Source organism: Miniopterus natalensis, chromosome 12 (genome assembly GCF_054644295.1).
Source record: "Miniopterus natalensis isolate mMinNat1 chromosome 12, mMinNat1.hap1, whole genome shotgun sequence".
Lineage (NCBI taxonomy): Eukaryota > Metazoa > Chordata > Mammalia > Chiroptera > Miniopteridae > Miniopterus > Miniopterus natalensis.
This window is the reverse complement of record NC_142092.1, coordinates 65,699,932-65,723,041: the sequence shown is the minus strand read 5'-3', so window position 1 is coordinate 65,723,041 and position 23,110 is coordinate 65,699,932. Positions and strand designations below refer to the sequence as shown.

At 36.0% G+C, this 23,110-nt stretch overlaps 1 protein-coding gene and 1 non-coding gene across 7 annotated transcripts in view; both read left to right on the top strand.

The window, feature by feature from the left end:
• Window positions 1-23,110, top strand: part of RC3H2 (ring finger and CCCH-type domains 2) — a 40,326-nt gene that overhangs the window by 11,455 nt on the left and 5,761 nt on the right. Inside the window, exons 4-20 of one of the 6 annotated variants that reach the window (XM_016210938.2) lie at window positions 662-895; window positions 5,095-5,270; window positions 7,052-7,252; window positions 7,706-7,838; window positions 7,944-8,062; window positions 9,794-9,906; window positions 11,667-11,975; window positions 16,517-16,731; window positions 17,412-17,842; window positions 18,409-18,579; window positions 20,484-20,630; window positions 20,909-21,122; window positions 21,663-21,747; window positions 22,055-22,100; window positions 22,184-22,318; window positions 22,576-22,683; window positions 22,779-22,927. In XM_016210938.2, coding sequence (XP_016066424.1) covers window positions 662-895; window positions 5,095-5,270; window positions 7,052-7,252; window positions 7,706-7,838; window positions 7,944-8,062; window positions 9,794-9,906; window positions 11,667-11,975; window positions 16,517-16,731; window positions 17,412-17,842; window positions 18,409-18,579; window positions 20,484-20,630; window positions 20,909-21,122; window positions 21,663-21,747; window positions 22,055-22,100; window positions 22,184-22,318; window positions 22,576-22,683; window positions 22,779-22,927 — 2,986 coding nt within the window. Of the gene's footprint in view, window positions 1-661; window positions 896-5,094; window positions 5,271-7,051; window positions 7,253-7,705; window positions 7,839-7,943; window positions 8,063-9,793; window positions 9,907-11,666; window positions 11,976-16,516; window positions 16,732-17,411; window positions 17,843-18,408; window positions 18,580-20,483; window positions 20,631-20,908; window positions 21,123-21,639; window positions 21,748-22,018; window positions 22,101-22,183; window positions 22,319-22,575; window positions 22,684-22,778; window positions 22,928-23,110 lie in introns of those variants that run through there. The other 5 variants (XM_016210937.2, XM_087822896.1, XM_016210940.2 and 2 more) reach the window with 5 other exon arrangements.
• LOC148091873 (small nucleolar RNA SNORD90) lies at window positions 7,520-7,630 on the top strand. The gene has a single exon (XR_015715458.1). It is a non-coding gene; the product is annotated as a small nucleolar RNA SNORD90 (small nucleolar RNA).

Genomic DNA, 23,110 nt, shown 5'->3' with positions numbered 1-23,110 from the left:
GAAGGTAAAGAAAGGAATTGGAGATAGTGAATATAGGCATTGTAGAGGATTTGCTACAAAAGGAAGGAAAGAAATGGAGAAGAGGGATAAATAGATTTATTTTTTAAATGGATGAAATACAGCTTGTTTGTTCTTATTAATGCTGATGGAAATAATCAAGTGGGAAGGGAAAAATTGATGATATGGGCGAGAGACAAGAAGTGCTGGAGCAATATCCTTGAGTCGGGAAAAGGGATTAGGATCTAAGATCTTGTCACTAAGTTGTATTCTTAATGTCTTGTATATAATAAAAAAAATTAGAGTTGTTAATAATCATTACTTTTAACTTTTCATTCACTCAACTTTATATTTACCTTCAGTAATTTTAGTAAAGAGACTAAATAAACAGACTAAACCAAAGGTACTGTCTTTTGAGGAACACATATAACCCAGAGAACAGGATACCTAAATAAAATTTGAAGCAACTAAAAATTAGGCTCCTATTACTAGTGAGTAGTAATAAATAGAGACAAATTGATTTTAAAAGAATGACACAAGGAAATTACCGTATAGCAGACTCATTAGGAATTGTGGCTTAATAGCTAAATACAGATAATAAAAATTGGCTTGTCTTTTTTAATTTGAAAAAACTTTAGTTTTCTTTGTTTCCTTTTTCCTAAAGGTGTAGCTAGTTTGAACCAGAGTGCACTGAGCCGTCCAATGCAAAGGAAACTGGTGACACTTGTAAATTGTCAACTGGTAGAGGAAGAAGGTCGTGTAAGAGCCATGCGAGCAGCCCGTTCACTTGGAGAAAGAACTGTAACGGAACTAATATTACAGCACCAGAACCCTCAACAATTGTCTGCCAACTTATGGGCTGCTGTCAGGGCTCGAGGATGCCAGTTTCTAGGGCCAGGTAAGATAGATCACTATCTTGCCTTTCTTATTGGTTATCAGGGCTAGAGGATGCCAATTTCTAGAGGTAGGTGAGAATCCCCAGACTCAACCCATCTTTATTATACATGCAAGGCTTGGCATAGTTAAAGATAAACAAGCCAGTTTTTGTTGATCATAATCTGTATGATCGACAGTGCTGTAGTGTTTTAGAATAAATTTTTCATTTAACCCTCAGTGTCCTTCAAAAGAGGTGACACAGATCCAATTTTACAAACTAGAAACCTGAGTTAGAGAGAGGCCTAAGATTACATAAGTGGTAAGTAAAGGAAAAGTAAACCTTTTTAAAAATGAAAAACAAATAAAAAACTCTTGATTGTTTTTAAAAGTTGGAAAACATAGAAATTATTTAAAAAAAAAAAAAGAATCATCGGGATGATTTCTTTATGCTAACTACCATTTACCTTATGTTTAAAAAATCTTTTAAGGTTATGGCTTACTTTCCTGTGTTATCTTCTGAAAATTTATTGTTTTACCTTTCTGATTTAGAATTACAGTCCAAGTAGAGTTTGTTTTTGAGAAGGAAACCTTTTTTAATAAGTTGCATTTGGATAAATGAATAGATATGGAAAAAGATGAAATTGGATGAATTCCTTATAGTCTATAGGTCCATAAATTCCAAATAAATCAGAAGTACTTATGATTAAAAAATAAAGTATACAAGTAATAAAAACAAACACAAGAGTGAATGCCTTTATAATGTAGAAGTAGAAAACGTTTTTGACTCCAAATCCAGAAGCTATAGCGGAAAAGATTGATATTTGACTATATAATTTTTTAAAAAGTACATCACCAAAAAAGTTAAAGTTTAAAATTAAATGGCAAACTTTGGGAAATATTTGTATTATCACATATAAAGCACTAATACAACTAATACAGAAGATACTTCTAAAAATTCAAAAATACCAACCACCCAGTTGAAAACTTGACAAAAGATGTATAACAGACAATTCATAGGAAAAAGTAATGTAAATAGCCCTCAAATATAAAAAGATACTGATATTGCTCACTGATATTAAGAGAAATATACATTAATATTATACTGAAATACCATTTCTCACATGTCAAATTGGCAGAATACAAAAGTTTGACAATATATGCTGTTGTCAGGGCTGTGGAAAACAGGTACTTTCATCCAATACTGGTGGGAATGCAAAGTGGTACAAACTTTAGAGGAATTTGGCAGTATCTAGCAAAATCACCTATGTATTTATTTCTTGGGCCCAACCACCCTATTTTCAGGAATCTATCCCAAAGATACAGCAAAAAATACAGGATGCATAAAGTTAGAAAACACTATTTAAAACAGCAAACAGCCTGGCCAGGCATGGCTCAGTGGTTGAGCGTCGACCTAGGATCCAGGCGATCAGGGTTCAATTCCTGGTCAGGGCACATGCCCAGGTTGTGGGCTCGATCCCCAGTCGGGGACTTGCAGGAGGCAGCCGATCAATGACCCTCTCATCATTTATGTTTCTATCTCTCTCTCTCCCTCTCCTTTCCTCTCTCTGAAATCAATAAAGATATATTAAAAAAAACAACACAGCAAACATCTGAAGTCATCTGAATGTCTATGAATAGGAGACTGGTTTAATAACCTGCTATATCTTTCTAATGGAGTCCCATGCAACTTTCGAAAGGAATGACGAAGGTGTATATATTCTGCCAGGGTGTGATCTCTAGATATATTAAGTTAAAAAATAAAAGCAAGGTGCAGAATAATATGCTTATTGTAGTACCTTTTTTATCTAAGGAAGGGGGAGAGAGACAGCCATTACCTTATTTGTTTATATTTTCCAAAAGGAACAATGGTAGACAAGGTTATAAATAACAAACTCATGTAGAAGAGGAAGAAACCAGGAGAAAGCAGACAGGGACAGAAGCTAGACCTCACTGAATGTGCCCTGTTTTGTACTTGAGACCCTTATAAATAATTCCAAATTTACTGAAAAGTTGCAAGAATAATGCAGAAGCCCTGGTTGGCTGGCTCAGCTGGTTAGAATGTTGTTGATATGCCAAGGTTGCAGGTTCAATCCCTGTTCAGGGCACAAACAAGAATCAACCAATGAATGCATAAGTAGATGGAACAACAAATCAACATTTCTCTCTCTCTCCTTCCCTTCTCCCCCTCCCTCTCTCCCTTTCTCTCTCTCTCTTTAAAATCAATAAATTTAAAACAGTAATGCAGAGAATTCCTGTGTACTCTTTATCCACACTGACTAGTTTTAATTTGCTATATTTGTTATATTGTTCGCGCTCTCTCTCTCTTACGAACCATTTGAAAGTAGGTTGCGTATTTCATGCCCCTTTACCCATTAATCCTTAAGTGTGTTTCGTAGAAACAGAGATACTCTGATATAACAGTCCATCAGTTTCAAAAAAATTTAACATAGATATAATACTACAATGGTTTATATTCCAGTTTTGTCAATTATTCCAAAAATGTCTTTTATGGCATTTATTTTCTTCCATTTATTCTCTAAAGGTTTCCCTGGCTAGAAAACAACATAAGTTAATTCTTTAGATATTGCACCTAGAGGCTAATATCACTTTAAAATTATATACAAAATAGTTCTGACAGGCAGAGTAACAGTTTCATACATTAAAAAATTACCATTTATCATAAGACTGCTGTGTGTCTTTTACATGTTATTTAATTGTCAGAGTAGGTGTGTGTGTTTTATAAATGACTTTTTATTTTCACTTTAACATTATCATTATCTAGTTGATTATTGAACACCTACAGAAGATATATGTTAAGTTCTGTTGACTTGTGTTCTGGTTGGTTGGTTAATAGGAAGTATGTTTTCCTTTGTTTGATTGCAGTAGTCCCGGAACCTTATCTGTGGTTTCTTTTTCTGCAGTTTTTGTTACCTGAGGTCTAAAAATGTTAAATGGAAAATTCCAGAAATAAAGTTTTAAATTGCACGTTGTTCTGAGTAGCATGATGAAATCTCATGCCATTGTGAATCATTCCTTTGTCCAGCATATCCACACTTTATACTTTATCCGCCCATTAGTCACTTAGTAGCCGTCTTGGTTATTAGATAGATATGTCTCACTGCTTGTGTTCAGTTAACCCTTATAGTAGACTGACGTTAAGCCACAATGCCTATGTCATTCACCTCACTTCATTTCATCATGTAGGTATTGTATCATCTCATATCTTCATAAAAATCATGAGTACAGTACAGTAAGATACTTTGAGAAAGAGACCACATTCACAAAACTTTTATTACAGTATATTATATAATTGTTCTGTTTTTAGTTACTGTTAATCTCTTACTGTGTCTAATTTATAAATTAAACTTTATCATAATTATGTATGTACAGCAGGTTCTCGAATAACATTTGGTTCAACATCGTTTTATTATTATATAACGTTGATGAGATGCTGTAGGAACTTAGCTCTTGATTGTATCAATTAGTCTGTGGTAAAATTGGTTTCATTGTAGGTTGTTTTGCTTAAAGTTGCAAAACGTATTGACAGTGTTAAATGATGACTTACTGTTCAGGAAAAAACATACTATACAGGGTTGGCAAAAGTAGATTTACAGTTGTATTAATGATACAATAATTAATAAATAAATAATACAAGAATAAGCTCTCACCCAACCAGAGTGGCTGAGTTGGTTGAGCATCATCCTGTGCACCCAAAGGTTGCTAGTCAATCCCTGGTTGGGGTACGCACAGTATGGAAGGCAACCGATTGATGTTTCTCTCTCACGTAGGTCTCCCTCCCTCCCTCCCTCCCTCCCTCCCTCCCTCCCTCCCTCCCTCCCTCCCTCCCTCATTTGCTCATTCTCTTCCTCTCCCTTCTTCTCTCTAAGTGTGTCCTCAGGTGAGGATTAAAAAAAAAAAGAATAACCTCTGTTTCGCATACTCACAACTGTAAGCCTACTTTTGCCCACCCCTGTATATAGGGTTCAGTACAATTCACAGCTTCAGGCATCCCCTGGTGGTCTTAGAACATATCCTCTTTGGATAAGGGTGGATGACTGTATTTTTTAAGTAAACTATATTTGTGTATGTGTGATGTTTTCTTTTTGTGTTTACTAAATACAGACTAGAAAATGAACCACTGTAAACTAATACAAAGAAATCTGTGACAGGCATGATCTGCGGGGTTCTCATTTATCATGAACTCACGTTTCTTACTTCTAGCTATGCAAGAAGAGGCCTTGAAGCTGGTGTTGCTGGCATTAGAAGATGGTTCTGCTCTCTCAAGGAAAGTTCTGGTACTTTTTGTTGTGCAAAGACTAGAACCAAGATTTCCTCAGGCATCAAAAACAAGTATTGGTCATGTTGTGCAACTACTGTATCGAGCTTCTTGTTTTAAGGTAAGTAGTAAGCAACTGTCTAAACATTACATGCCTGTGTGTGACGCAGAGGGTTCCTAGAATGGGTGTCACCTTGTTTAGAGGCCTCCACAAATGCAGAATGCTTATAGGAGTTAAAGGCAAACTGTTTTTTTTCTTTCTGCGTTGGATTGCATCTGTGGTACTACCTATTGAAAATAAGAACAAATGTGAAGGTGTCAGTAACACAAAACACAACATAAGGAAATAGTTGGGTAAACTTGACTCTTGGGATAGTGAAAGTGGACTAAAGAAGCCCAGTTCATTTATATTTACCGTCTTAAAAGGGAGTCAGGAACTAGACTGAAAATTTTATAGGAGTAGGTAAGTGTTTTAACTTGCCCAATACTATTTTTATCTCATTCTCTGTGTTATTAAAGCTTTTAATCTGAAGATGGCCTATATGTTGTCTTAGGGATAACAAAAGAGTAAAAATGGAGATTTCCCCATTTTCATATTCTTGGGAGCATATTGCTGTTTCTCATGTGCCCACAACAGCAATAGAAACAACCAGTGAAATGGTCTGAAATATTTTCATTGTACTGATGAGGAAATCATTGTTTTAAATAGTTTGAATGATTTATCCAATCTCAGTTTGAGACCCTGGGCTAGTCCTGGGTATTCTGAAGACTAAATTTTGTATTTCACTGTGGCCATTAGCAAGTTTCAGAGATTCAGGAATCAGTGTGTGTAGTCTCTTGTGGAAATTATTTGGCCATGTACCTGCATGACTGGGTAAGGAGATAATTTCACTTAGCACATGTGAACTCTGTAACTTTTGAACTTTTTATTTATTAGATGAAGTATAGATTAATGCTGCATAAATACCTTAGTGATCATTTTTGTGGTGGCAGAAAATTTCTTAATTATCATGTGGTGCTCATTGGCTAGACGGATTATGACACTCCTTTGCTTAAATGTTCTTGGAGACTTCCCATTTCCCTCAGGATGATCCCCAACTTTCTAACCAACGTATACAAGGCCTTCTATGATTCTTTCCCAGCCTGCATCTTAGCCTCTAATTCTGTATTCTCAGCTCTTTCATGTTTCTCTTTTATCACTTGCTACTCTTCTTAGAATTCTATTCCTCACCCTTTTTTGCCTGGGGAACTCCTATTTATTCTTTGAGACTCCGTTTGTGTAACTTCCAACTGGGGAAAGTGTTCTCTGATACCCCTTCTCTCCCCCACCAGTCAGATTTGATTGCCTTTCTTTTATATTGCCTTAGTGCAGCGATTTTCAACCTTTACATCTCATGGCACACATAAACTAACAACTAAAATTCTACAGCACACCAAGAAATGTATTATATGTTTTGCTGATCTGACAAAAAGATAGGTATAATTTTGATTCATTCACCCCAGACGGCTCTTGTGTTGGCTGTTGTCATTTTTTTAATTTGACAGCCTAAGGGAAAAGAGGTCAGTGCCCCTGACTAAACAGTGTCAGGTATTATATGTTTTAAAAATTCTTGCAGCACACTGGCTGAAAATCACTGCCATGGAGCCTTATAATAGCACCTATACTATAATTTTACATCTCTTCCCTACCAGCTGCGGAGTTCATTGGAGGAAGGCAGGATAATGTATTAGATTATGCAAGTTCTGTTTTGTTCCAAAAAGAATTTGTGGCATGGTCATTTTCTTCTTCTGAAAATAGTAGGTTCCCCCTACTCAGTACCCCCCAAAAAGGTTTGTTTAGGGGAGGAGGGAGAGCAGACCAGTTCTGATGGGTTGGGTGTTTTTCTCCTTTCTATTGTTTAGGTTACCAAAAGGGATGAAGACTCTTCTCTGATGCAGCTAAAGGAGGAATTTCGGAGCTATGAGGCATTACGCAGAGAACACGATGCCCAAATTGTTCATATTGCTATGGAAGCAGGACTCCGGATTTCACCCGAGCAGTGGTCCTCACTTCTATATGGTGACTTGGCGCATAAATCACACATGCAGTCTATTATTGATAAGGTTTGTGAAAGTAGAGATGCTGATTTATATCATTGTTACATTGGAGAATACTGGAATCTTCTGAAGGGACTAAAGAGAATAGGAGATTCAGTTGGAGATTCCTATTTTTTAAATATCAGAGTCTTATAAAGTCTTTTTTTTCTTTGAATTTTTTTTTAACTTTCAAAATAAACTAAGGGAGGCAATAGGGGAGCAAATACAGGATATTAGCATAAAAGCAGCTTGACTTAGAGTCTGTCGTTCATCTACATTTTGACTCCAGAAAGCTAATACTTTTTCTGAGTGTCTAATGATGAATTTCATAGGGCAGATTCTGAGGTGAAAATCTAATTCACCATTGATACTCCTACTATGGAGTCTGAAGACACTTGAAAACCTGTTTAGTATGTTGACTAAATGAAAGCATTTAAATATAGATATGTCATAAAAACCATTCTGTCTTCTGTTTGTTAGCTGCAATCTCCAGAATCATTTGCAAAGAGTGTCCAGGAATTGACAATTGTTTTGCAACGAACAGGTGACCCAGCTAACTTAAATAGACTGAGGCCTCATTTAGAGCTTCTTGCAAACATAGACCCCAATCCAGGTAGGTGGGGAAATACTCAATTGCTTATACTTTTTATAATAACAGAAAAGAATTTCTGCTAACAGATTCTTTTCTCCATGCCATCTCCTTGGTGGCTTATTTTAGATGCTGTTTCACCAACTTGGGAGCAGCTAGAAAATGCAATGGTAGCTGTTAAAACAGTTGTTCATGGCCTTGTGGACTTCATACAGAATTATAGTAGAAAAGGCCATGAGACACCTCAGGTAAACACATTTATTGTACTTATGCTGTTATCTCTAACAGAGGTTCATCTTGAACACTTAACAAGCTGTTTGGTTAATGGACTCTTTATATGACTACTCTCTCATAAGTTTTATTGTCTGATCTTTTGGGAGAAACTCAAGTTGTAGTGTACCTGATAAGTAATTCATAGCACAGCAACAGTTTGGAGAATATCTTGAATATTCATTCACTGTAGATGTCTTTGACCAAGTACAGATTATTGATTCCTTCCAAACATTTTGTCTGATTCTTTTCTAATGTGGAGAAATTGTCACTTTTCTCTTTATTGCTGTCGTACAATGTATTTGTGAGTGTGTGGAATTTGAAGTTTTAGAATATTTGCAGCTCTGGCTAGTATGGCTCAGTTGGTTGTGAGTCATCCTGTGTACTGAAAGGTTGCCAGTTCCATTTCTGGTCAAGGCACATGCCCCGGGTTGCAGGCTCAATCCCCAGGATTGAGCAGCCTATCAATGTTTTCCTTTCTCTGTCACTCTCTATTCCTCTCTCTCTAAAGTAATCAATAAAAGTATTTTTTAAAACAAATTTTCAGTTTACTTTAGAAGAAGTTATTTAAGGTATAACTCCTTTATTCTAACAATAACATCTATCTATTATTTATTTATTTGTTTGTTTACTTATTGTTGTTAATCCTCACCTGAGGATATTTCCATTGATTTTCTTTTTAGAGAGAGTGGGAGGGAGAGAAAGAGAGAGACATTGATGTAAGAGAGAGACATCAATTGGTTGCATCCTGCATGCACCATGACTGGAGCCAGGGGTGGAACCTGCAACCCAGGTATGTGCCTTTGGCCAGAAATTGAACCCATGACCCTTTGGTGCATGGGCCAACTCTCTAACCACTAAGCCACACCTGCCAGGGTTACATTTATTTATTAAGTTGCTATGAGCAAGTCCCTATGTTCATTATTTTACATATATTATTTCTAATTCTCACAATCACCTGCAAGATAGTTGCTGTTCCCAAGTTGAAGCTTAAAATGGTTGAATAACATGTCTAAAGTCATGGTTGCAGTAAGTGACAGAGTGGGGTTCAAATCTACTCCAAAATGATCTTTCCAATCTTCTACCCTTATTCCATTAGAAGACATTCTAATATTCAAATATTAACTGAAAGAGAAATGTTTCATCTTTATTAAGGTCACCAAAATAACAATGACATTTTAGATTTTTATGCAAATTATAGCAGGTATGATGAGGTTTTTCTATTTTGCCTCATTATGTGATCTTAACTCCCAGCCTAAAAGAGAGTTGTACCCTCAAGTTGACAAATATTTCTTAATTTTTCACTTTCAGGGGAACCATTTTCTACATATCCTGGGAAAGCTTAAGTGAACAAGCTTGTTACCTTTAAATGCTTTTTAGAAGTTTTTGTTTGGTTTTGGTATCATAATTTTAACACAGTAGTGAGTTGATGAGAAAATCTTGTTTTTTTTATGGGCTTTGTGTTGCCTTACAAATACATAGACATAACATTTGAACCAGTTTCTGATAATCTCCAGAAGGAATGTCCAAAATGCCAACTCAGGGTTATGCCACATAACAACAGGAAACAATGGAATGGTAACTGTTTCAGCACAAAGTTACATGTCTAATGTGAAAAAGAATTTAAGGTATAATCATGACATTTTTAAGTCCCAAGAGTGAGTAACACCTGGAATCTTCACTTTTCCACACACTGATTCTTTTTGTAGCCCCAGCCAAACAGCAAATATAAGACTAGCATGTGCCGAGATCTAAGACAGCAAGGAGGGTGTCCACGAGGAACAAATTGTACTTTTGCCCATTCTCAGGAAGAGCTTGAAAAGTAAGTTATGAGAATTCTCTTGCATATGGGTTTTATTTTGGGTCATTATGAAAGTGTTAGATACAGTCTTAAAGTTTGCACTGAGTTTCCAAGATGCAGTTAACTACCTTGTTGCTTCTGGGAGCCAGACTAACCTAATAAGTGACTTAGAACCTTATTCAGGGTTCGTATTTTAGACCAGTGTATAGCTGAAATTCACGTTTCTGCTACACACCTGTGTAGAATGAAAATACCCCTGTGTGCAGTCTTATTTGCTCAGGTTCATTTGAAGATAACAGCAAAGGCCCAGGTAAAATAGTAATGCAGATTTTCTTTTTATGACTTTTGTCTTTTTAAAATTCTTTTTTATCTTCTTTTGTTTTTCTCCTCTTCTATGGGTAATTCCTTTTTCTGTGTCCATTTACCCCAAACATAAAAGTAAATGCATATAAGCCATATTATGTGTTGTCTAAATTTTTGTTTTGTTTTTTAACCAGAACATTCATCATTGAGATTTCACCAAAAAATTGATCTCAACCTTTCTGAACAACTGGCCTGTGTATCAATTCTTAAGGGACCTCTCCTTTGTGTTTTTAGACAGTTTTTGTTTTTGTTAATCCTCACCTGAGGATATTTTTCTATTGCCTTTTAGAGAGAGTGGGAAGGGGGGGGCAGAGAGAAACATTGATGTGAGAGAGAGAGAAATTGGGTGCCTCCTGCTTATACCCTGACTGGGTCCGGGGATCAAGGTATGTCCCCTTGACTGGGATCAAACCTGGGACCCTTCAGTCTGTATGCCAACGCTCTCACCACTGAGCCAAACCGGACAGGGCTGTTTTTAGACACTTTAAACTCAATTGGAGTTCATTTTCTACTCCCAAGCATCCTCCTCTTCTATCTTCCATTTTGCTCTCCCCCAGTGTACCCTGGTCCAACCAGTTAATTCATGTCATGCTATAGGAATCATTTCTGTCAGCTTTCTTTCACCTGCTTGTCTTAGTCACTAAGTTCTATCAGTTCAGTTTCCTATATATTTCTCAACTCTTCATCTTTCCATTCTTAGAGTCCAAGCTATCATCCCCTTTTGTTGATCCACAGTTGCCTTCGAACTAGTCTTACAGCTACTCTTGCCCATCCCAATCCCATTATTTCCCACAAAACAGGGAGAGCTTTGTCATAAGACTCACTGTAGATAATGAGAAACGTAGATAAAATCTAGATAGTGGCTTTAAAACCCTGCAACACCGAGTCTGTGCCTGCCTTTCTGATATCATTTCATAAATGAATGTTTGTTTAAAAATGAGTTTTAGTTTTTTTATTTCTTTAAAATTATATAATATGTAACAATTTGGTAACAACAGATAATTTTTTTCAACTCTTGTATACCTTTCTCTTTACTCTATATTCCTAACTAAATTTTGTGTGGTTTCTTTTATTTTTTACTTAGTGCACTTTATATTCCAGTTGGACAAAATTTCCAAAAGGATCTCTTTCCACTCCCTCAGAAGGCTTCTTTGAATCTATGTGTACTTTGCTTGCTATATTATGTGCCTATATATACACAAATGTGTGTGTGTTCACGTGTGCATGTGTGTAGGTGAATGCTATGTATTTTCATATGGCATCTATTACAGCAGAGTTTGATGTAGACTGTATATGATAGTTAGCTGAAGAAACTGTTTCAAAGCTGTTTCCTCCTTTTTAAGTCTTTTCCCATTGCCTTTTTTTTTTTTTAAGATTTAGTGAAATATTCACTGATACATTGATTGTTTTTAAAACAGGTATCGTTTGAGGAACAAAAAGATCAATGCAACTGTAAGAACGTTTCCTCTTCTAAATAAAGTTGGTGTAAACAACACTGTCACAACCACAGCCGGAAATGTCATTTCTGTCATAGGAAGTACTGAAACAACGGGGAAAATTGTTCCAAGTACAAACGGAATTTCCAATGCAGAAAACAGTGTTTCCCAGCTAATCCCACGTAATGCTGACAGTGCATTAAGAGCTCTGGAGACTGTGAAGAAAGTGGGGAAGGTTGGCACTAATGGTCAGAATGCTGCTGGGCCTTCTTCAGAGGCTGTGACTGAAAAGTAAGTAATAGGCAAAATGCTTCATATGAGTTACTTAGACTTTTTATAAATGCCTGAGTATTTTTATTTTTCCTGAGGAAGAGCAGTTAATAGAATTTTTATGCCAAATATTTCATGTAGAAAAAGCACCAAATATCAAAAAATTTGAGTTCTAGTCCTGGTTCTTTAACAATAGCTTTGTGACTTTGGGAAGTCACTTTAACTTGGTTTTGTTTCCCTTGACTGTAAGCTGAAGAGGTTGGACCAGAATTGGGTTTTTTCACACCTTCTTCCCTTGAAATTCAGGATTAAGTCCATAGAGGTGTACCATAAAGGAACTTAAGCAGGTGAGATGCTTGAGTTCCTGCTTCAACCAAAACAATTCTTGGTTATACTCTGTAATGGTGTGTGGGAGTTAAGAGGGAAATCTTCAGAGCCAGACTCTGGGTTCAGATTCTGGTTCACTGTTTCCTAGCTGTTTGACCTTAGGCCAGTTACTTAATCTGTTTTCCTCAGTTTACTCATCCATAAAATTAGTATAATAATAAGACCTACTATTCTGAGGATTAAATGACTTAATACTTCTGTGTGCTTTGAATAACACCTGCCACATAGCACTTAATAAATATATCTGCTATTAGTATTATTATCTCCATTATTACTGTTGGATTTCAGCATAAGATTTAATTTGGCAAAGGGGTTTTGGTGCTTTAAGAAAAAGTTTTAAAACTTTCAGATGATCTAAAAATTTACTTTCACCTCTAAAATCTCATGCTTTGTTATTCTTTTATCTTAAAATCTGAGTTAAAGCATGTTCAGAATTTATCACCAATAGTGTGTCAGTATCTATTATATGCCTTTTAGGAAAAAAAACTTTATGCTAGATACACAGTAAATTGCTGGTGATTTCATATAGTTAAAATGATGAGTAAGTAAGCATTTATATTCTTTATTTCTGCAATTAGCATGTGATGGGGGAATTTGTTTATACAGTCTTTCCTGGCTGAGATTTTAGAAATGCTATATCAGAGAACATTGTCTAGGTAGCAAATGTTACTTGTGCACTCATTCTGAGATCTGTTCTTGGCACACATGAAAATACATGAGATATATAAATGTATAAGATATCTCTGTCTTGTAGAAACTTATGATGATATAGTCTTGAAGACAGCATTTACATAAATGAAGCAATATTGGAGCTAGATACAAAAGGCCACATAGTGTATATTTCCATTTATTTCAATGTCCAGAATAGGCAAATCTATATAGACAGAAAGTAGCTTAGTGGTTTCTGGGGGCTAGGACGGGGGTGTGTGTAGGGGGACTGGGAGTGAATGCTAATGAGCACAAGTTTCTCTCAGGAGCAATGCAAATGTTTCAGAATTGGATAATGGTAATGATAGCATAACCTTGTGACTATCCCAAAATCACTGAAGTGCATACCTTAAAAGGGTAAATTATATCTCATTTTTAAAATGACGGACCAGGGGAAACTTTTAAAAATAAATTAACATAAATAAATCATTTATTTACTCAATCAAGAATTATGATCTTCTACTATGTGCCAAACATCAGGCCAACTGGTGTAGTAATGAAAATGAACTGGATATACTCCCTGCCTCTAAAGGTCTTCTGGTGTAATTTGAGAGATGTAAACAGATACCATATAATATATTCTGAAAGGTACTATAATGGAGTTGTGTTCCAAGTGTTTTTGACACATTAAAAAAAAAAGAAAAACTAACTTTACAGGGAGTTACAGTGAAAGGGTTCTCAGAGGTTAAGGCGATGAGCTAGTTCTAGAAATACGGATAGTTAGGAAGGAGGGATCTTATTGATAGAGGAAGGGGCATAAGCATGTAGGTATGAGAGGGGCTGCAGCAAAGGAGAGCCCAGAATCCGGAAAGTCATCTATAGCTATAGTGATCTAGCTGTCTGACTGAAAATTGGCTTTTTCCTTAAATCTGAATTTTGGAGATGATTTGCATGATTTCATGATGCCATGAACATTGTCATGGATTTTGATGCCTTTTTCTTGATACATCTAAGAAATTGTCATCTCAAAGTACTTACCCATATAACATTTTGACATGGAAGAACCGGATAATCTATGTAAAAACACTTAGCATAGTGCTAGAATGTGCTCAGTAATTGCTCAATAAGTGTTACTGTTATAAGGAGTATTATTGTTATAAGGAAATCCTAATCATTTCCTTTGTTGCCTTTATTTAACTTCAAAGACTAAATACAGCTCTAAAATATCTTTAAACTCTAAGCCAATACATTTCTACCTAATATTATTACCCCACAGTTCTTTATTTTCTACATTTTAATACACAGTTATACACAGACGTAAACATCTAGACCAATGTGCTGGGCAAGACTTAAAAGCAGCCCATTCTCCTGGTTGTTTATACTCCAGCTTTAAAAGGGCTTCTCTAGTTTGAGAAAACTTTTCTAATCTACTTAAGATACAACATATTGAATTCCTGCATCATTAACAAGATCATTTCTTTGAATTATCACATGTCTAAGTGCTGCTTAAGTTTGGCTTCTTTTCATAATTTTTAAAATTTTTCAATTAGAGTTGATATACAATACTGTATTAGTTTCAGGTGTACAACATAATCATTAGACATTTATATAACTTACAGTGATCACCCCATAAGTCTGTCCATCTCACACCATTCATTATTACAATATTATTGGCTATATTTCCTATGCTGTACTTCACATGTTCATGACTATTTTGCAACTACCAATTTGTACTTCTTAATCCTGTTTGCCTTTTCACCCATCACCCCAACTCTCCTCCCATCAGGCAAGCATCAAAATGTTCTCTGTATCTATGAGTTTGCTTCAGTTTTGTTCATTTAAAAATATTTTTATTTTAGATTCCACATATAAGGGAAATCTTATGGTATTTGCCTTTTTCTGTCTAACTTATTTCACTTAGCATAATACCCTCTGGGTCCACCATGTTGTTGCAGATGGCAAGATTTCATTCTTTTTTATGACTGAGTAATATTCCATTGTATATATGTTCCATGTCTTCCTTACCCATTCATCTATTGAGGGACACTTAGGTTGCTTCCATGTCTTAGTTGTTATAAATAATGCTGCAACAAACATACAGGTGCATATGTTTCTTAAAATTAGTGTTTGAGTTTCTTTGGATAAATACCCAGAGTGGGATTGCTGGGTCCTTCTTTGTTTCTTGTTATAGCCTTTGTTTTAAATTCTGTTTTGTCTGGTGTAAGTATTGCTACCTCAGCTTTTGTTTGTTTGTTTTCATTTTCATGAAATACCTTTCTCCATCCCTTTACTTTCAGCCTGTGTGTGTCTTTCCATCAGAAGTGAGCCTCTTGTAGGCAGAATATGTAAGGGTCTTGTTTTCTTATCCATTCAGCCACCCTGGGTTTTTTGGTTGGAGCATTTAATCTATTTACATTTAAAGTAATTGTTGATAGATATGTAGTTATTGCCATTTTATTATGCTTTTAAAAAAAATATATATATATATTGATTTCAGAGAGAAGAAGGGAGAAGGAGAGAGAGTTGGAACATTAATGATAAGAGAGTCGTCATTGATCGGCTGCCTCCTGCACACCCCCGACTGGGTATCAAGCCTGTAACCCGGGCTACTGGTTTGGTGGCAATGAACTTTTAGCTTCTGGGAGAAGTTTGACTTTTTAAATTTTTATTTATTGATTTTAGAGAGAGGGAGGAAGAGAGAGAGAGAGACATCAATTTATTATTCCACTTATTTATGTATTCATTGATTGATTCTTACATATTCCCTGACCAGGGATCAAACCTGCAACCTGGCCAGGGCTAAAAGTTTGACTTCTTAAAAGCTATGATGAGATCCTGTGGAGCTGATTGCTTGATGGCTCAGCAAAGAAAATCCTTTGTTTGTTTTTTAGAAAAGATAAAAAGTTTGTGTATTTTGCATTAACTTAGTGAGTAACCATTTCATTGGAGTTTTGTTCATCCAACAGATATTTACTATGTGGCAAGAACTATTTCATTTGTCCAACAAATATTTACTTAGTGCCTTCTGTGTGCTGGGAACTGTTCTAGGTCTTGGGGAGACAGCAGTTAACAAAATGGTGTTATATTTCGGTGTGTTTATATTTCAGCTAACCTAACTCTTAATAGAACAACTCTTCCTTTTCATGTCTGTCTCCTTTGTCCCAAAGAATACTACTGGTAGGCCCTATTATTTCTGTTATGAATTTATTGAAAAGGAATTTTTTAAATTTCCAGAAGGAAAAATTTTTGTTCAAAAAAACAAATAAAAAGGAACTGATGGGTCACATTAGTGCTTGGGGTTTGTATTTCTTTTTGTTCTCATCAGAGACCTGTTACTTTGATGTTGTGAATTAGCAATGTAAGGTGGCAATGTCATTCATTGCCTTATTTGTAACTATGGAAATACCTAAAGTATTTTTCTATTAGTTGTTTCACTATATAATCCTATGAAAAATTCCTACTGAGGAAGACTTAAAGAGTCACAGACAGTGATTTATCATTTGCTTTCTGTTAAATTTTCTCTCCAGTAAAATTGGTTCTCCACCCAAGACTCCTGTAAGTAATGTAGTGGCTACCTCAGCTGGGCCTTCTAATATTGGAACAGAGCTGAATTCTGTGCCTCCAAAATCCAGCCCATTTATAACTAGAGTACCAGTATATCCTCAGCATTCTGAAAGCATTCAGTATTTTCAAGATCCAAGGACTCAGATACCCTTTGAAGTCCCACAGTACCCACAGACAGGTAAGTAATTTTAGACAATTCTAAGGAAAAAGAAACTAATACAACAGTTGTTACCCTTAGATAAGTAAGTGAATCATTTGTTTCTATCTAGAATATTTGCATTTAAAAAATAATCCTTTGAACTTCATGACCCCTAAGTTTTCTTTCTGCCCTAAGAATATATAATTCTACATACAAATAGTTTTAAAGTTGTCATTCTTATGAATCAAATACAGGGTCCATGGATGAGCTTCAGGGCGTTCTGTAAATCCCCTGAAATGATATGCAAAATGTTTGGTTTATATACTTAGGTGTAATTTTGGAAAGACAACACACAGCTTATTTAGATTTTGAAAAAGGTTTTAACCTCGGCTCCCAAAAAGGTTAAGAATCAAAGATGTAACTATAATTACTTAATTCAAAACCTGTGGCAATAGAAGCCCTAGAAGGAAATTTCCTAACCATCTGTTAATAGCTCTGTCATGTGTTTTTAGAGAGCAGTGTAACAAAGTAATGAACATTAATGATTTTCATATAGTGGTGTCTTGAAAAGATGTAGTTTCTTTCAAAAGCAGGGGTAACTAAAGTAAGGTCAAAGCTTATTTTATTTTCCCACATTAAAGACTGCTTTAGATTTAAACCATTAAAAATGTTGGATTTTACTAAGATTACATTAAATATTCCTCTTTCCAATTTTTAAGGATACTACCCACCACCTCCAACGGTACCAGCTGGTGTGGCTCCCTGTGTTCCTCGCTTTGTGAGGCCCAGTAATGTTCCAGAGTCCTCCCTCCCACCTGCTTCCATGCCATATGCCGATCATTACAGTACATTTTCCCCTCGAGATCGAATGAATTCTCCTTACCAACCCCCTCCTCCGCAGCCATATGGACCAGTTCCTCCAGTACCTTCTGGAATGTATGCTCCTGTGTACGACAGCAGGCGCATCTGGCGTCCACCTATGTACCAACGAGATGACATTATTAGAAGTAATTCTTTACCTCCAATGGATGTGATGCACTCGTCTGTCTATCAGACGTCTTTGCGAGAAAGATATAACTCCTTAGATGGGTATTATTCAGTGGCTTGTCAGCAACCAAGTGAACCAAGGACAACTGTGCCTTTACCAAGGGTGAGTGATCATGAACATAGGAATGCTGCTGTAGTGTGATGGTTGAGGACCCAACATCTGGTGTAAAACCACCCAGGTATATATCCTGGCTCCTCCACTTACTAACTGTGACTTATGGAAGTTACTTGACTTCTCTGTCAGTTTTATCATCTGTTTGATGGAAATAAGAGTAGTACTTACCTCATAAGGCTGTTGTGAGGATTAAATCAGAAAAAAAAAAGCTCTTAAAACTGGACCTGATACATATTAGTGCTCAATAAATGTTTGGATAGGAAACTGAGGGGAACGTAAAAAGAAATCTTCAAAATACAGGAACAGGATCTATTTCAGTTATCCCCACATTCATACAAATGACTTTCCAAAACCCCAAAAGTAAGTGCTCAGATTTTACTTTTAATGTACTTGGCACTTTCATTTAAGTGTGGAGAATAGGCTAGGATGACTTCCCTATTGTATTTTTTTGTCCCAAGTATATAATAAATTGTTTACATTATTTCCACAGAACATAGTTAAATTTATTTGCTGCTCCCTATATGATTAAGATTGTTTCTTCTATCCCCCCTTAGGAACCTTGTGGTCATTTGAAGACCAGTTGCGAGGAACAAATAAGAAGAAAGCCAGAACAGTGGGCACAGTACCACACTCAGAAAGCACCTCTTGTCTCTTCAACTCTTCCTGTGGCAACACAGTCTCCAACGCCACCTTCTCCTCTGTTCAGTGTAGACTTTCGCACTGATGTAAGAAAGATTTTAATCACTTGGTGTTGCAGGGATAGGTCAAACAACTGACTTCAGAGCATTCATTCAAACCAATGTTAGCTGTGTTGGATATTTCGCAGTGGTTTGGTGTGCAGCTGAATTTAGCTCAATACACTGTTGAGTATGTAAGCACTATGGCTAGACTTTGTGAGACACTGAAGACCATTAACTCACAGTCCTTTTTCCACCAAGAATTCAAAATTTTTTCAGTATAGTTCTCATTATTTTTTATGGTTTTTTATTAATAATAATTTTTATACCTGCCATATATTGAGCACCTAGTTGTGCCAGACACTGTACTAAGCATTTACATAATATTATTTAATTCTCACAAAAACCTCGGGAGGTAGGTGTTATCCATATTTTGCAGGTTAGGAATCCTACTCAGAGAAGTTAAGTAATTTGCCCAAGTAATAAATTCATCCTGTAAGTAGCTGAGATGTGAATCTCGGTCTTCCTGAGATGTTTCTTCCCTACTTCACAAAAGGTGCAACATGCCAGCTGTATTATTCATGGTGTTTTACATGACTGTACATTATTGTTCTTGTCATCACAAAATGTGTTTGCACCAGTGTCATTTCGGCATACCCTGGTGTTTCAGGACTGTTACATTTAAGCACACCTTTTTTTTAAAAATCTCCTCTGGTTTATTCCCCGTCCCTCGAGTTTCTAATTATAAAAAACTTTTTTGAGTCTCTTCATTATGAAAACTTTTAAACAAAAGTAGAGAGAATAGTATAAACCCCATTTACCCTCACCCGGCTTCCACAGTTATTCACTCAGTCACTCTTATTTCATTTGTTCCCCCCTCATCCTACTGGATTATTTTGAAGTAATCTTAAACATCAAATATTATTATCATCCATGAATATATTTTTAACTTTAAAAAATTTTTATTGTTTGATTGATTTAGAGAGGAAAGGAGAGAGAGAAACATCAATTTATTGTTCCACCTATTTGTACATTCATTGGTTGATTCTTGTATGTGTCCTCACCGGTGATCGAACCCACAACCTTGGTATATTAGAATGATGCTCCAACCAACCGAGCTTCCCTGCCAGGGCCCATCCATGAATATTTCAATAAACCATTGAATTATTAAACTAGATCCAAATTTGCCTCATTACACTTAGACTTCTTCAGACTGAGTAAACATCTTGACAGTAGAGTGATAGATTTGTTACTTGCTTAATAATAGAAAACTGCATTTACATTTTTTATACTATGCTTTAGGAAATAAGTATTTCCCTGAGATTCAGATCTGCTGTTAGTTAGTAATATGACTTGGGATAAGTAATTTAACCTTTTGACCTTGAGTTTTCTTATCTATATAATTAATAAACTAGATTTAATGATTCTTAACAACTTTAAGATTCTTGTTCTACGGTTATCCTTGCAGTCTCTTTAAAATTTATCCACTCCCCCTTCTAGTTCCAGAGCCGACTTTGAATTCTTTTCACTTTTGATTCCTTATTTATACATGTTAATCTTTTCTCAAAATTATAAACTACTTAAGGACATGCACTGTAATCTGTGAGTCTCTGTATGTGTTTCCTTTTTTTTTTCCTGGAGCCGCTCATACCATGTTAGAGGCATGCTATAAATTATTTGTTGATTGGTTTTAATGGTATCAGTCAGGAATTCCATATGAGCACCTAAAAGACAAAGTAAAAAGAGAAAGCATTCTATTTTCTATTAAATAATATAAATACAAATGGTAAACATACTGTTTGTTATTTATGACAGTTTTTATACTAGTCACTGAAGGGTTAATTGTCCACTATGAAGTCCTCTGTGTTCTATAAGAGTCGCTTAATATTAGTTATAAGCTTATACATTTAAGTTTCTCACTAATGGGCTATGCCTTTTTCTTTTTTAACCAGCTCTCTGAGAGTGTGAGCGGAACAAAGTTTGAAGAAGATCATCTTTCCCATTATTCTCCCTGGTCTTGCGGCACCATAGGCTCCTATATGAACGCCATTGAGTCAGAGCCCAGAGACGTGATTGCTAATTCCAGTGCTGTGTTAATGGTACACTTCCGGGGCTGGGAGGATGTTATGCATGTTGACTCAGGTTTTAAAATGAGTGAATACTTTTATCTTCATTGTTGCTATAAGTCTGAACTAAATTGAATTTAATGTTTAAATTATTTGAGCCTGGTTTGGTGGTCTAAAATAGATGTTGGGTTATCATTGAAATATACAGCTAGTTTTAAATGTTAAATTTACCAGAAAACTTAATTACATGTCTTTTGAAAGCATGTGAAATTGCCAACAGTCCTATTACTGATTTTCTTTGGTTTATGCAGGACCTAGACAGTGGAGATGTTAAGAGAAGAGTACATTTATTTGAAACTCAGAGAAGGACAAAAGAAGAAGACCCGATAATTCCTTTTAGTGATGGACCTATCATCTCAAAATGGGGTGCAATTTCCAGATCTTCCCGCACAGGTTACCATACCACGGATCCTGTCCAGGCCACTGCTTCCCAAGGAAGTGCGACTAAGCCTATCAGTGTATCAGGTAATCCATTAAGCTAATACTTCACCTGATATATTCTAGCAGTGTGTTTATTTTATTTTTCCATCACCATTTATCCCCTCTATGCTCTCTTCCATCTCCACCCCCCCACCCCCCTTAATTACCACACTGTTGTCTGTGTCCATGAGTTCACTCTCTGTTTTTTATTTTCTTTTTTGCTCAACTCCCCGAGCTGTCTGCCTGCCCTCTATCTATGAGTCTGTCTCTATTTTGCTTGGTAATTCAGTTCATTAAATTCCACATGAGTCTTTCTCTGACTGGTTTATTCCATTTAGCATAATGTTCCCCAAGTCCATCCATGCTGCCACAAAGGGTAAAATTTTCTTTAGTGCTGTATTTTTTAATCCTCACTTTGTGGATTTTCTTCCATTTAACAACCACAGTAAACTCAGAATTAAATGGTTTAACCCAGGAGAACATGGTTAGTTGGATAAAATATGGATCTTTTTTGGAAAATATCCATTCACATCTGTATACTGACTTTCACTCTTCTGATCATTGTTTCTTTCTACGTTTCTATAGACTATGTCCCTTACGTCAACGCCGTTGATTCAAGGTGGAGCTCTTATGGTAGCGAGTCCGCATCGTCAGCACACTATACTGAACGGTAAGGCTACTCGGAATCCTTTAGGGTTTTCTATTCTCAGACTTGTATATACCCTCAAAGGACAGATTCTGTCCCCAACTATTCATAAAATGTGCTTTGCTAGTTTTAGCTATATAACAAATTTCTGAAAATTTTTTTTTTACGTTTGGAATGATGACCGAAACTTTCAGGGTTGATCTGTTACATAAAACATATACAGTATGTAGTCATTACTGCTTTAGCTGCTTCACTTGCTTCACTTTTACTACAATAAACATGTTTCTCTTTAAAGGGACAGATTCATTATTACTGATTTATCTTATCATAGAAAGCATTCCAGTACTGGAGACCTTTTAAGCATTGAACTTCAGCAGGTAGGTTCTGTGTCACTCAGCTTTGACTTTTTAAAAAATAGGATGGTGGTTGAAAGCCAACTTTACTTTTTTCCCCCTTCTAGGCCAAGAGTAACTCATTGCTTCTTCAGAGGGAAGCCAATGCTCTGGCTATGCAACAGAAGTGGAATTCCCTGGATGAAGGCCGTCACCTTACCTTAAATCTTCTAAGCAAGGAAATTGAATTGAGAAATGGAGAGGTAAAGAAACTGAACCTATCAGCTTCACACTTAAATGTATTTGTTATTTGCTGTTGCTGTGCATAGGTTTATGCCATTACTTAGTGCATTTTAGTGTGCCTTTTTCTGATTCTTGCTTTAAAAACTTATAGTAGAAATAAAATTGTGGTCCCAGACTTTAGATAATTCTTTAGATCAATCATTGGGATTCCCACTTTAATTTAAAGGGAAGCCCCAATTTCCACAGGTATATCATCAGTATTTTTTTTTAATTACAGGGCGATTATACAGAAGATGCAGCTGATACTAAGCCTGATAGAGATATTGAGTTAGAGCTTTCTGCACTTGACACTGATGAACCTGATGGACAGAGTGAACAAATTGAAGTAAGTGCCACAGGTGGATGTTTAGAAGGCTTTATTCCATTGGCGACTAAAGTAAAATACTTTCATACTGAAGGATTAACATTTTATTTTCTTAGGAGATCCTGGACATACAGCTTGGTATCAGTTCTCAAAATGATCCGTTGCTGAATGGAACAGCAGTGGAAAATGGGCATCCAGTCCAACAGCACCAAAAGGAGCCACTAGAGCAGAAGAGACAGAGTTTAGGTGAAGACCATGTGATTCTGTGAGTGTTAGATAGAAAATTCATAACCATGAACATTTAAAGCAAAATAGATAGTGTTAAATTCATTTTTGGCTCTTTTATCCTGTAAGGGGAAAACCTTATGTAATGGGCAATGATTTGGTCAGTCTAGATTTTTAGGAGAGAAGAGCTAAATGGGAACTAACCAAGTGGTCCATGTTAGTA